The sequence below is a fragment of the Lepisma saccharinum genome, chromosome 27 (genome assembly GCF_977018435.1).
Source record: "Lepisma saccharinum chromosome 27, izLepSacc3.1, whole genome shotgun sequence".
Taxonomy (NCBI): Eukaryota; Metazoa; Arthropoda; class Insecta; order Zygentoma; family Lepismatidae; genus Lepisma; species Lepisma saccharinum.
The window spans coordinates 36,855,254-36,869,013 of NC_139255.1; the positions used below are offsets into that span (position 1 = coordinate 36,855,254).

General features: G+C 38.3%; 1 protein-coding gene across 2 annotated transcripts in view; it reads left to right on the forward strand.

Moving 5' to 3' along the window:
- Caper (RNA-binding protein 39-like protein Caper) overlaps nucleotides 1–13,760 on the forward strand; it is a 128,893-nt gene that overhangs the window by 45,544 nt on the left and 69,589 nt on the right. For both annotated transcript variants that reach the window (XM_083113007.1, XM_083113006.1), the window contains exon 3: nucleotides 1,449–1,501. In XM_083113007.1, the coding sequence (XP_082969133.1) occupies nucleotides 1,449–1,501 (53 nt within the window). The remainder of the gene's footprint in view (nucleotides 1–1,448; nucleotides 1,502–13,760) is intronic.

A 13,760-nucleotide genomic window follows, 5' to 3' on the forward strand; every position in this document is an offset into this window, starting at 1 on the left:
AAGATATCCAGAGAGTTTCTGTGTAATTTTTTTTTACCAAAATTCATATAGGTGGTTAGGGTAATGCAACTCACATGTGTAAATCTTCTGTACATGTCAGCGAGGAAATATACATTTCTGTGTAGGTTTAACATGATGGTCTGAGGAGATTTGTGGTTTTGGGACAAACCAAATTATAAACCATTCTGTAGGAGGCTTTGGGTATCTCATTTAAACTTTCCCAACTCTGAGAGAGTGCCTGCTTCTATTTATAAACTGATGAGTTTATGCTCTAAATACTGTGATTGTCGTTTCATTCTCTTCATTATCAATGATCATTGACACAGTCAAGAAATGTGCGAAACATAAAAGTTATAAACTTTCAGTTGATTTGAAGACATATAAAGTGTGCAGTAGAAGAATAAATTATTGCTAGCTTCCATTATAGCTGTAATATTGATTAAATTTCAGAGAAATATCTGATTAAGGAAGTGGGTTTCCTCCTGAAACACAGAACACCATACATTACATCAAGAAACAAGCCTCTTGGGTGGTGTAGTGGTTTCATTGTTGCAATGTAATCATGGGGTGCTGGGTTTGATCCCGTTAAACCATTGGACCAATCTCAACGTAAAGTGGCCTCAACACAAACTTTTCAGATCAAGGAGCATGTTAACTTTCTTGTTACAACCGTAAATTAGAGTAATGAAGCTTTCTGATGCAAGCATGTTTGCTTGCATACATTAAACACATTAATTGATTGAACTGTTGAGAATTTAGATGCAACATTTAGAATTTTGAAATGAAAGTAGCCCATTGATGATCCAGGTGTGAGAGTAAACATGACCCTTTTTTTTAATGAGTGACCATTTGAACAGACATACAAACTCTCATGCTGTATCTTTCCAGAAATAGAATGTGATGACTAGGTATTGGGACCTGAGGACGTAAGATTTGGTAGGTGAGTATTTCTGAATGCAGCTTTCCTGACAAAGGGTGGTGCTGAGGTCGGGCTGTTTTTCTACTCCTGCTCTCGTAACAGAGTAGAAGAACTTTCCCCAGAAAGGGACCTAATGTAACAGTAGAAGCAAGAAAGTGTTAGCACTTTTCATAAAAAGAGATCATTCCTTTCTTGCAAGATATGTATTTCCATGCTTCAAGCTATGAGTTCATTCCATGCAGTAGTTGTCTTCAATCTGCTGTAATGTACATGTAGCCTAAATTTGGGTGTGCTTCAAGGAGAGAGTGAGTGTGCGTGAATGTGTGTGGCTCGTGAATAATTTTAATGTAAGAAGGAGGAAGAAGAGAAAATTTTGAGACTTCTGAATTTCAGCTTATTTAACATGCTATACTTAAGTTTATTTTAAAATATTAAAAATGAGAAATTAATGGTTTACCATCATTTTTCCTCTCTTCCCCTTCTTCACCTGATGATGCTGCGTGTTACCAACCTTTCTGCTGTTTCGTAGGATGAGTCCGGTAGACCCAGGGAGAATGGAGTTGTCAGCCACAGGTCATCTGGGTAAGTTTTGCTTTGGTTTTAATTCGAGATATATGTCAATGGAATCTACCAATTCTAGTCAATTATTATACACTGAGTGATCATATTATTAGGAACACCTACCTAATAACAGGCTGGTCCCCCTTTGTGGGTGATTACAGCTTGCAGACGTAGGGGACAGATTCCACAAGATGGTGCACATCTTTCATTTTTCAACTCAAGCCATGCCTGGTGCTGTTTGATGATACATTGTGCGGAGGAGTGGGAGCAGCTATCACAGCCTGTTCCAGCATATCCCAAACATGTTCGATGGGGTTACCATCTGGTGACTTTGGAGGCCAGGGCAGAGTGGAGAATTCATTGTCATGTTCCTCCAACCATTGTCTAGTGACCTGAGCCCAGTGACATGATGCCTTGTCCTGTTGAAATGTGGCATTGTTGTGGGAAAAGCCTGCCTGAAAAAAGCCATGTCAGCTAACATGTTTCTGTACCCTTCACCAGTCAAGGGCATGTCAGGAGAATGCTCTCCAGACCACGACAACACCATCACCAATCTGTTGGACCCCCCACGGTGCAATCAGGGGATGCGGCCTCATGCTGTTTACGTCAGATGCAGGCATGCCCGGCAGCGTGGTACAACAGAAATGTGACTCCTCACTCGAGACAACCTTCCTCCATCTGTCCAAGGTCCATTGTTGCCTTTCTGTAGCCCACGTGAAGCATTGCTGCCGATGATGTAGGGTCGACAGGGGCACCCTTGTTGGTCTATGACTCTGGAACCAGAGTCGATGCAAGATACGTTTCATGGTTATTGTGGAAATTGACGTACCTGCCCACTGTTGTACTGGCAGATCAAGTGTTCCACTGTGGAGTGTCGTTGCTGTAATATCAGTCGTAAAACCTGATGCCTGTCTATGATTCATCCACTCTTGGTACACCCCTGATAGTGTGGGACAGGAACAGCTAACAAGAGCGGCTACTGCCAAGATACTGTCACTGTGACCACACCTCTGAGCCCCAATTATCTGCCCACAGTCAAAGTCTCTTAAGTCACCACATTTACCCACAAGTACTGAATGTCACCATCTGCAGTACAGAGGAGAGGTCAACATGTTATCTGTGAGCTGCTCGTGATGTGTTCACCACTTGGTATCATAGCATTGGTCACGGAATGTTACGCACCAGGTGTTCCTAATAATATGATCATTCAACGTATATGTAGATAGAATATACAATCTGTCAAGGAAGCATACGTGCCTAAATAATATGTGTTGTTTACTCCTTTCTAGAATCTATAAACTATTATCATTCCTGAAATTTAAAACAAGCATGCATTTTACATTTTCCCAAATTGGAAATTTTAGTAATAGTTTTTGATGAAAAGTAAGATTTTTAAAATGAAGCGTTTATGACACTGACATTCAAATCAACCCATGAATAAGAAAGTTTTTGAAGGTAGGCAGGAAATTTTAAATATGTTTGTTATACTTACAGTGAACGTGGACTTCACACATATTTATTAATCCAGATGTGACATATGGAAAAAAAAATAATTAGAAATATGTTGTGTGTTTCAAAACGTGAGCTATTGCTCTTGTAAAGTGAGTTAAATTATTTGCAATGGTTTGGAAATTCATTTTTAAATCTGGAAGAATTTTTGTTTGAACAGAATTATTGTTTATGTGCTCTTGTGCTTCTTTGTCAGAAATGAATGTGTGTGTTATAGTAATGATTTCGGTACAAATCAGTCTATCCTTATAAAATGAGGATAGGATGAGAAATATTTTACGAAGGTAGAATCCAGTGATTACTGCAGCATTGATTGTCACCATTAATTAAATGTAAAATCATGCTGTACAAACTTGAAATTTTAAAATGTACTGAGATGTCAAAAAAGAGATGAAACTTTCATTAGCTGTTTCTTACTCTTCGTCCAATAAAAGAAACTAGAGCATACGAAGGTAAGTAATCTTTTCATTCCTGTTTCTACAAGGAAATAAAACTAATTAATGAAGTTCAGTTATAAGTGTGAAGTTGTATAATTTTTTTCTGCATCATGTAGCGATTAATTTTAAATATTGTGACATTGTACAGAAAGTAGTCCTACTCCATGTAAGTAACAAAATTAATCAATCAGGAAATTATTGTTTTCAATTGCATTAAGGTTTAAATGTGTGTGAATACATATAATTTGCATATTTCACCAACAAAAAATACATGCTTCACAGAAAAATACAGACAAACATTGTTGTATTTTTAAAGCATCGTACACATAACACTTTTTTGTGTCATGATACTAAAATTTTGCATTTGTTAGACACAACAAAGTACTTCATAATTCAGTTTATTGTGATTATTTTAATCCAATCGCATGTCTAGACCCTTACATTATGTGTGTCATTGTCACACACAATGCTGGAATGCTCCAGCTGAAATTACTACTTTCCTGTGTGTAATTATAAATGTGCCTAAGGTAAGCTATTCTTCAGTTGGTGTAAATGTGGAGAAAATTTGAGTACGTCTTTGAAATTTGGAAAAATGCACTTTACTTACTGAAACTGTTGTTTCACGGAATTATTCTCAATTTTTTATTAACTTATCCATTCTTAATAGGGCCATAATTTGAACAGTCCCGGTTTACTATATATATATGTCCTAATTCCACATTTTCATTTCTGCTGACATGTCCATTAAGTCCAAACTTGAAGCAACCAATTTCGTCATCGTTAGGAAGGAAACTGCAGAGATCTGGAATCAAAACATGCTACTTTTTGGGCACCCTGCACCACCATAAATGACCCCCACCAGCATAAAGTTAGACAAGTATGATTCACCTAATCTAACAAACCAGGTAACCCTGCATCACAGGTGAATTTCTCCCATGAAGCATAATTATTAAATATTAAAATCATATTACTTTTTTTTTTCAATTCACTACTCAAATTTGTAGTAGTAGTGTTGATTTTAGAGAAAAAGTAAGAACAACAATCTGAGATATTATTTAAGAGTATTCAAATTCAAAAAAGAAAACTGAAGTCTTTTGATAAGTAGCCGAGAAAGAAGCAATATAAAAATACAAATTCCACTAATTTGAACCCAATATGGCAGCTTGAAACACAAGGTTTGTAGACAACGTGGATATTCTCCCTCCAGTGATGCTAACAATAATCAAATTAGAAGTGTCAGTTTTGTGAGTGGGTTCGAATTTATGAACTAAATTTTGGGAGAGGGGGTGGATAACTCAATAAATATTTGAGCAAGCAGGACACCATTTAAATAGCTTTACGACATGCCCATAGCCCATGAACTGAGAAATACCAGCCTCTCAAAGCAATTTATTCAGTAGTTACAGCTTGCTAAAGTTTGGGACTAATTCCAATTTAACATTAAGTATTATATAATTTTGGTTATTAGCTCCTGTGTACCAATGTGAAATGTTCGTGACACTCGTCTCTTGTGATTAATCACTGGCTATTAGAAAGTTTTGTATAATGGCTCAAATAATCGTGTATTCATATTTTTTGACCATTTTAAAATTAAGCGTGCACATTGATGCATGATTACGTATTCTTTGTTTAAGAAAATATCAGTGTATTCAGTGTCGTGTTTCGATGTTGTGGTAATGAAGAAGGAAACTGCTTACCTCCGGGTATATGAAAAGCAGTGTGAATGGCTTAACCATTTGGCAATTACCTTTTCTCCAAGATATTGGGGAATCTTACCTTCCTAACTTGATTTCAACGTCCAGTGCTTTCCAGAAATAGTAAATGTCAGGCTGAGATCATACTTTCTAGCCAGATGATCTTGTTTTAGTCACAACAAAGGAAAAAAACTTGCAGCTGCATACTTCCACCTGGGGTCTAACGAAAGTTCCCACAATGAAGGTTGATCCGAAGCCAATCTAAGCCCCGCGACAGGTTAAGTTTGCAGCAGGTTTTATGTATCAATCCACTCTAGAGCGGCACTCAGCATCTCCTGTGCTGGTCTCACCTTAACCGCCGAGCTGTTCATATCACAGACAGTGAGAAAATCCACAGTATTGCAGCGGAACTATTTTCTGCGCGCACGTTTGGGTCTATATATGTGAAAAGTTGCTGCAAGGTTAACCTGTCGCGGGGCTTAGTTCAATTTAGAGAAAAGGTCAAAATTATGATTTCTGTAGTTAAACAATATTAGCATCTTACAACAACAATATGTTTACACCATGTTATAATTCGTTATGTTGCAATGTTAGTTTAAATAATCAATCATTCACATCTTATTAGTGAGGATAAAACATCCCTAAACACACGTGACATCTAGTGACGAACTCGAGAATTATTCAAACTTAGATTCTAGTGTACACTATATTCATTCACCACCTATTGTGATTCTTGCACACATATTCCCTAGTCTAGTTGGACTAAATGCTCTCCATGAATATATCACAAATGTTCACAAATATCGAAGTAGGTAAACATCTTGTTATGCAGTGGACTTTATGACAGATTCGTCATGTTTACTGCCAGCTTCCGTGGCAGAGTGATTAGCACATTGGGTTTGTGAGTGTTCTTTCATCAATTTCATCATATCTTGACTCATCCCCATCTTCATGATTAACCAAAAATGGAATAAAAGTAAAGTAAAATAAACCAAATCAATAAATCATCATATTTACTGTAATATAAAAGTGTTCTTTTTTCAACATCCGTTAAGCTTCAGCAAACATCAGCAATTAACATACCATTTATTAAAAGCTGCACATGATATTTAGTATACCCATAAAGATCAGTCAGTGGGTAGCAGGCCACCCTGTATAACTATGAAACTATGTGCTAACCATAAAAGTAACCCCTGTAAGCATTTTTCCCATCCTGGCAGAAGGTCAATTCCAGCCCTGTAGACGTTAACAACCAATCGCTCACTGCATCCTTCACCTCAGCGTTCAAATTGAACTGGCGACCACACAATGCCCGTTTCATCTCACCAATGTTAGTATAATCACAAGGGGACATGTCTGGGATGTAGGGTGGTTGCTGATGTGTTTGCCACTGAAATCTGTATAACAGGTCCCGGATAACATTGGCCGTATGCAGAAGTGCATTATCATGCAACACCACCAACCCGGATGACAGCATACGTGGTCTGACGATGGCCTGACACAGGCATGTCAAAGTTTCTGTATGGCGCATGCCACGGTTCCACCTTTCACACAAAATTCTATAATAAGGGGCGCATTGTGGTCAAAGAACAATGTGAGAAGCACGTGACCGCCGAGAGACTGCATAGCCTTCAATTTCTTTGGTGGTGGCGACTGGTGCTGCCACTGCTAACTTTGCCACTTGGTTTCTGGTTCAAACAGAAGGCACACAGATCCCCCCCAACCCCACCGTGACAGTTAAACAGAGGAAATCACTGCCTTCCTAGTTGTATCAGAGAAGCAGCTTAAGTGCCATTTGCATGTGAAACAGCTCCGCGACAGAGATAAACAATGTTTCCCATACACTGTCGTCATTCAGTGGTGAATGTCTTGCATACTAGCACATTCCAGCACCAGGAAACACACGACTGCTCCCTGCTCTTCTTACTGGCCTCCATGGTATGCCAGATGGCAAGTCTCTGCATGTCTCCACTTCACATGGCTCACATGCACTTCTTCACACAAGTCTGCAACTTGACTGCAATCTACCGGCTGACAACAGAACCTCCAGTAGCAGGAGTTTTGTGGAGCCGTGGTATCTACATGTCTAGATATTCGACGTAGTCTACCTTCTATTGACTGACCCTTATATGATGGTAAAACAATATATCCATTGTTACTACTATTATTAAGAAGCGAAGTTTGAAAAAGTCCTTATTTCCCCTTCGTAACCCCTGTATTATTATGGGATGGATTTATGAAAGTTGCTGTAACTTCTAAATACTGCATCTTTTTTTAAAAAATTAAGTTCTACAATGAAAAATGCAACATTTTAAGGAACTTCAACAATTAAGGATTCACTGGAGACACTGGAATGTCCCACTTCTTGAAAACTATAAACTATATTTCAGTTCATTAGTATACATGTAAAGGTGTTATATACTCGAATTACAAAACAATACATCCATTGTTACTATTATTAACAAACACCATTTGAGAGAGACATTTGTTTCCTTATGGGAAGAAGATAAAAGGCTGTAACTTCTCAACCACTGCATCATTTTGAACAATTTAAATTCTAATGTAAGAATGAGCAAAAAGCAACATTTTAAGTAACATCTGGCAATTACAGATCTAGGGGAAAAAGTGAGGGCAAAGGCCAAAAGTGTGAAATTTTCCCCAATATGCAAAATAGAGTGATCTTTTGTACTGCTTTACTCCAATTTGGTCCATCCAGCATCAATAGGGTCGATGCTAAAGCAAAATTCCGGATATTGTCCCAAACCTGGCCACACTACGTGCGCCATAAAATGAGAAAGTTTGGGAACCCCTGCGCTAGGGTCGTTCCATACCAAATCATCATTTTAATACATATGGTGGGTGGTACATGTTTTTAGATATCAAAACCAATGTTTAAAAAAAAAAAAAAAAATTACTGTCCTTGTTTGTCCTGGGGTGGCCTTTTTCCAACATTGTGCATGTTTTTTCTTGCTCATGTAGCAGTTTACAAAAATCTTAATATCTCGAAAACCATTAGAGCTAAAGACCTGAAAGAAAATTAATTTTGTAGCTAATGAAGTATACTTTTTATGATATTCAAGTGTGTGCCACACAAAATTGCATCCTAAGTAAGAAAATTATGGTGGAAATTTGGGTGACAATAGTTAAAAAATTGGAATTTTAGGGCAGATTTTATTAATGAAGGGGTTTAGTCTAAGGCGATTTTTTTTTACGAGTAAACTTACCTGCAGGGTGTCTGCAAATAAAATATCAGTGCTTAGAAATGAAGCCCCTTTTTTGAGCATGCGTTCAAACACGTCTGTTATGGAATTTTGACAGTTTTCGGGATTAAATATCTCAGATGGGTCCTCATGAAAAAATATGAAATTTGACACAAAGGAACTACATGAATCTGACTCACAGTACTAATAATCTCAACTTTTGGACTCAACTCGTTTGATCAATATGAGGTAGCGTATGAGACCTAGTTTGTGGCATTGCGGAGTAAGATTAAGATGCATACCTAGAATAATACACTCCCCTATAGATCTTCATGGTGTGGTGCAAAGCACAGTGGAGCACTTTACCTAGAATAATTAATGTTAGTTTTTCTTTTTTAAAATAGGGTTAGAAAAGCATCAGAAAATTTAGTAACAGGAAAAATTGAAATTACAGATTATTGTGACAATTGAAGATCTGCAAAATCTCATTGCAAAAGGTTTGATTTATTTCGTACCCACGTCCAGTTGGTGTTGTCAGCTTCAAAACTGTGAGTTTCCTCAACATTCTATTTACTGGAACCCAAGTGTCAGGAGGTAATTTTTTAAACGTAGCAGTTCATGCTGCCTAAAAATAGGTTATTTATTTCGGAGGTCAAAGGTGGTAGAAGATATTATTCTATTGAGTCTGTACTTTCCACTTATTTTTACAAGAAAAGCATTTGCAGAACCTAGATATGAGTTGTGCAACAGAATTTCAAAGACATGTTTTGATAGGATGTCAGGCAAGCCTGGAGTTGATCTGTACTGAGAAGTAGTGACTTATTAATGTTTTGTTATTTGTAACTGGAAATGGGGTGTGTTCTGTAGGCTTTTTAAATGGAGAGGACTGTCATAAAGACACTTTTGGTAAAGTAGCCAAAGACCTAATTAATCTTAACAAATTTAGTAGATATGTTAAAACACTTGTTAGGTCAAGGCTACAGGTGGATGACTTAAAGAGACAATATGCAAATTCCATTCAAAAGTTTTTGAATATAATTTTTTAGCTGGTAAAATGTGTTGTGATCTGAAATACCACTAAAAGAAAAGTTAAGTAAAGACATTTTTGAAAATCAAATTGCGTTACATGGCAAGGCCAAAAAAGTGTCAAGTAAGGTTTAGACCAGTAAATCAATATATGCCCAACATGTTTTAGTAAAATTCTCTGGAGAAAGTAGGTCACATAAATCCCAGGATGGAAATGATGTCTTTGTGCCATCCCAAGAATCACAAGGAAATGGATGAAGTCTGTTCTGTTTTTTTGATGTATCTCCTGTTTCAAAACTGAGGAGGCTGATTGTAGAAAAAGCAATTCAGTGCTCTTGATCGCAAAACTATTCTCATCAAACAAGGAGTGCAAGAGAAACTGGAAGGTAGTTTTTCAGAAAGTATTGGAACTGAAGAAAAGGAAGACAATTCTTTGCATGGCCAGTACAATCATATAATGGAAATTACAAGAAGAAAAATGTAAACTAGCAAAAACTAATGTTTAAAAGGTCAGAATCATCAGTTTGATTGCTACCACTTGCACGAAAAGGCAGAACAAAACCTTCCAAAATACAGTCCCGATACGTGACAGCATTCATAGACCCTTGGACAGCAACCAGTGGCGTGCGACAGCTCATGATACCACCCCAAAACATTACTGAGCCACCTCCTTGTTGATGCCGCTCCACCACATACCGAGCTTGAGCAATGCTACCTGACTCGCCACACACGTACTCTACCATTATCAGGTTGCAAACACAGGTGGCATTCATCAGTAAAGAGAACACTGGACCATCGCTGAATGTCTCAGTCGTGGTGTTGTTGAGCGCACCAATATCGCACACTACGGCATTTCCTGGTTAACGGGGGCGCTCTCCTTGGATGACGTGCATGCAACCATGCATTATGGAGCCAATTGCGAATGGTTTGTGTGGTCACGTGTACACCTGTAGCTCCGAACATGTCATTTCTGAGGTCTGCAGCTCTTCATTCGGGGTTTCTCCAGGCAAGAATTCGGGACATAGCGGTCCTGTGCTAGAGTGTGGACAAATTGGGTCGACCACTGTGAGGATGATCGATGATGCCTCCAGTCTCCATGTTTTGGACATGGCAGATACACTCACACCCACTCGTTGTGCAACTTGACGATAAGAATAACCTTCCTCCACTAAGGTGACAATTCGAACACGATGGTATTCTGATATCGTTACTGGAGGCATTTTTCTACCCAGGCAGGTGCATTTCACTCACTGCAACACACGGAAATACAATGCATCTTACAGTACTGACAGCTTGGAGTGGTTGTGAGTTGCACTATTCCCCCCACGCCCCACGTTGGTGCTGCTATTTCTGTCTGCTCTGCTGGTAACGTCTCGACTGACATCTACCATGAGTCACATGCCAGGGACCAGTCCATATTTTACAGTTTCACTGGTCAACTCTGGTGTTACCAAACTTTCTGGTGTGTAATGTGGTTGGTTAAATCATGGTCTGACTTGCAAAGCTTTTTACAATTGTCCATTTCATAAGGAGTCAGAAAGATCATGGAGTAACATATTACCTACTGTAATTTTATCCTTACTCTCAAGTTCTACATTATTTTGTCAAGTCATTAATGGCCCCACATATTTGAAGTTTTCAACTCTTCCCCATAAGGGTCACACCAATCTAAACCTGTTGTCTCACGTGGGTTCGTTACTTGTCAGTTTCATGTAGGAATGTGAAGAACCCAATTACTGATGCATGAAGATTGACCATAATTTGCATATCAGAACCAGTGTCAGTGTGGTTAAAAATTGAATTTTGAGACCAATAACAAATTTCTTGCTTTTGAAAGTTTTATAATAGTCCAGAGGATTTTGTAATCCTGTGGGTTTTTGAATGAAGGGTATATATGACTACCGGTAATATGTTGCTAGTGTGGTACACAATAACGTACTACCAGGTGTTTTGCCCGCAATTGTGGCAGAAGGCCTGTGTGATGTCATAAATCCAAGATGAACGCTTCATGCACTAACTAAGAAAATCCATAATAACTCCTTTAATAGTGGTTTGGAAATTTTTTTATAGATACATGTTTTGTTCAGAATTGAAAAAGGAACAAAATTGATTCTTAGTTTTTTTCACATCTCTCGCACATATATTATGGAAATATATCTAGTGAAACTATTTTGTGCCCTTTTCTGCAAGAATTTATGCATATTTTACACTTTACTTGACATTCTGGCATATAGAGGTGGAAAATTACTGCCTGTGATATTTTGTTGATGCCTACTATTGTGGTGTATTGCCTGTGAGACATCATACATCCAAGATGGCTGCCTCTGCAGACATTAACAAACAAAAATGACCTTATCTCCTTAACTTTAACTCCTTTAGGAGTAATTTTGACCTTTGTAAGATTGTTGGGTTTTTACGCGAAGGGAAGACATGTGTATGGAAGATGCTTTCATTTGGAGGCATGCAATCATGTATTACAATGTGTCAGAAACCATACATGACGTCCGAAATCCAAGAGGGCCGCTGGAGCTTCTGCACATGATATACTGTTCATATCCTGATTTAGAGTTCGATTATCAGATTTTTCCACAAACATTTTCTGTTAATAATTAGAAAGTGAAAAATATTATAATAATTTTTATAACTACAGTAGTGTCCAAAAGTTAAGCATAACTAAGATATGAGAAAATGTTTTATTAATTAAGTGACAGAACTACTTAAAACATATTGAAAATTAATCGAAACGTTATATGTTATACAATAGAGTAATAAATAAATAATCCGTCGCGCAACGGCCCATGAAGGGCCTAGGCATACCTACCGACTGCCGGTCTCCCTCCCACGCTTTCCTTCGTCACCTCTAAGCGTGGAGATCTGCAACCAGTATTGGAATAGTCGGGGGGGTCAGCCTGACGTATCCCCAGCCGTTATAGTAGGTCTCCGTGACCGGATTACGCTCACTCACTTGGAGCTCCCCAATTTCCTCACGATGGTGGGTTGCCACCGGCCCTATACGTGGGCCGAATAAATTCCGACCAGAGCCGGATTCGAACCTACGCCGTCCCGCAGCAAGCGATCTCAAGACGAGTGAACGCCTTAACCCGCTCGGCTACGGAGGAGGACTATACAATAGAGTAGGATGCATGAAATTAACAATTGTATTTAGTGCAAAGACACACATGCAAAAAATAAGAAAATAGAAGATATTTCCTTCTGTAAAATGACTTACAACACCATTAAGCCTTGTTTCCATGATATGAAAAACTCAATATGCTGACCAAGGCAGTAATTTATATTATTATAAAACATAAACTAAATGTAACGTTTCAACCTTCTAGCAAGGTCTTCTTCAGACTCTGCACCAAGTACAAATGTAACAAGGTACAAAAACAGGACGATATATATACACAAACATTACTCCCCTCCAGACTATTAGAAAGTTGTTCTGGAACATTCTAGCAGGTGGCTTTTCCTTGTCAACTACTTTCACCTAAAAGGCTAAACATATTTACTTCCATCTAGAATGTGGTTGGACTCTTTATTTCATGCTTTTTTCTTCATTCTTCCTTTTGTCTTCTTTCTAATTGAAAAATAAAAGTTTGTTTTTTAGCATAGGCTTGTAGCCTGTATTGAAAAGACGAACTAAAATTTTGAAATCTACCGTTTGTGGTTACTGAGATACATGTTTTTATTTAGAATGTTGTCTAATTTTAAACTTCACACTGAAAACATGCTTTGCTTGGGGGTCTTATTATATAAAACTGAGCCTCTGCATTTAAGGGTTATGGGGTTATACAGGTGAAAGTTGCTTCAAGTAAGGTCTGGATTGTTGGGAGGAGGGGGAAGTTTATGGTTGGTAGTAAGTTTTGCATGATCTTGCAGAAACAGAAGACCTTTAGTGATCATTCCAGGCTGTTCTTACGTTGAGAGTGTTAGACACATCTTCGAGAACCAGATAGTAGTAAACGCTATTATGGTTACACCACTTTTGTACAAAAAAATTACTGCTGATGCAATTGCTTGAAGCTTTTTAGGTGGTGGTTAGTCCACAGGTTTTCATGATGTACATTTTGATATCAGGGTGTTTCCTAGCAGGTAATGATCTGATCAAGAAAAGACTCACCCTCCTGTCAAAAGGTTCCTGTAACTCGAAAATTTACTATCTTCTGTGCCAGTCAAAGGCAGAGAACTCTCTTGGTATCTAACATGCACCACATTTCTAGAACTGTTCTCACATAAAAATGTGTGTGTTCTGTAAGTTGGCAACATGTTGTTCATCGATTTTCACGGACCAAGTGTTCCACTTGCAGGATATTCACGGGAACGACTGCAAGGGCTCCAAGCCACCTCGTAGCTCCCCAATTTCCTCAGGATGGTGAGTGGCCACTGGATCCATTTCAGACGTCCACTGATC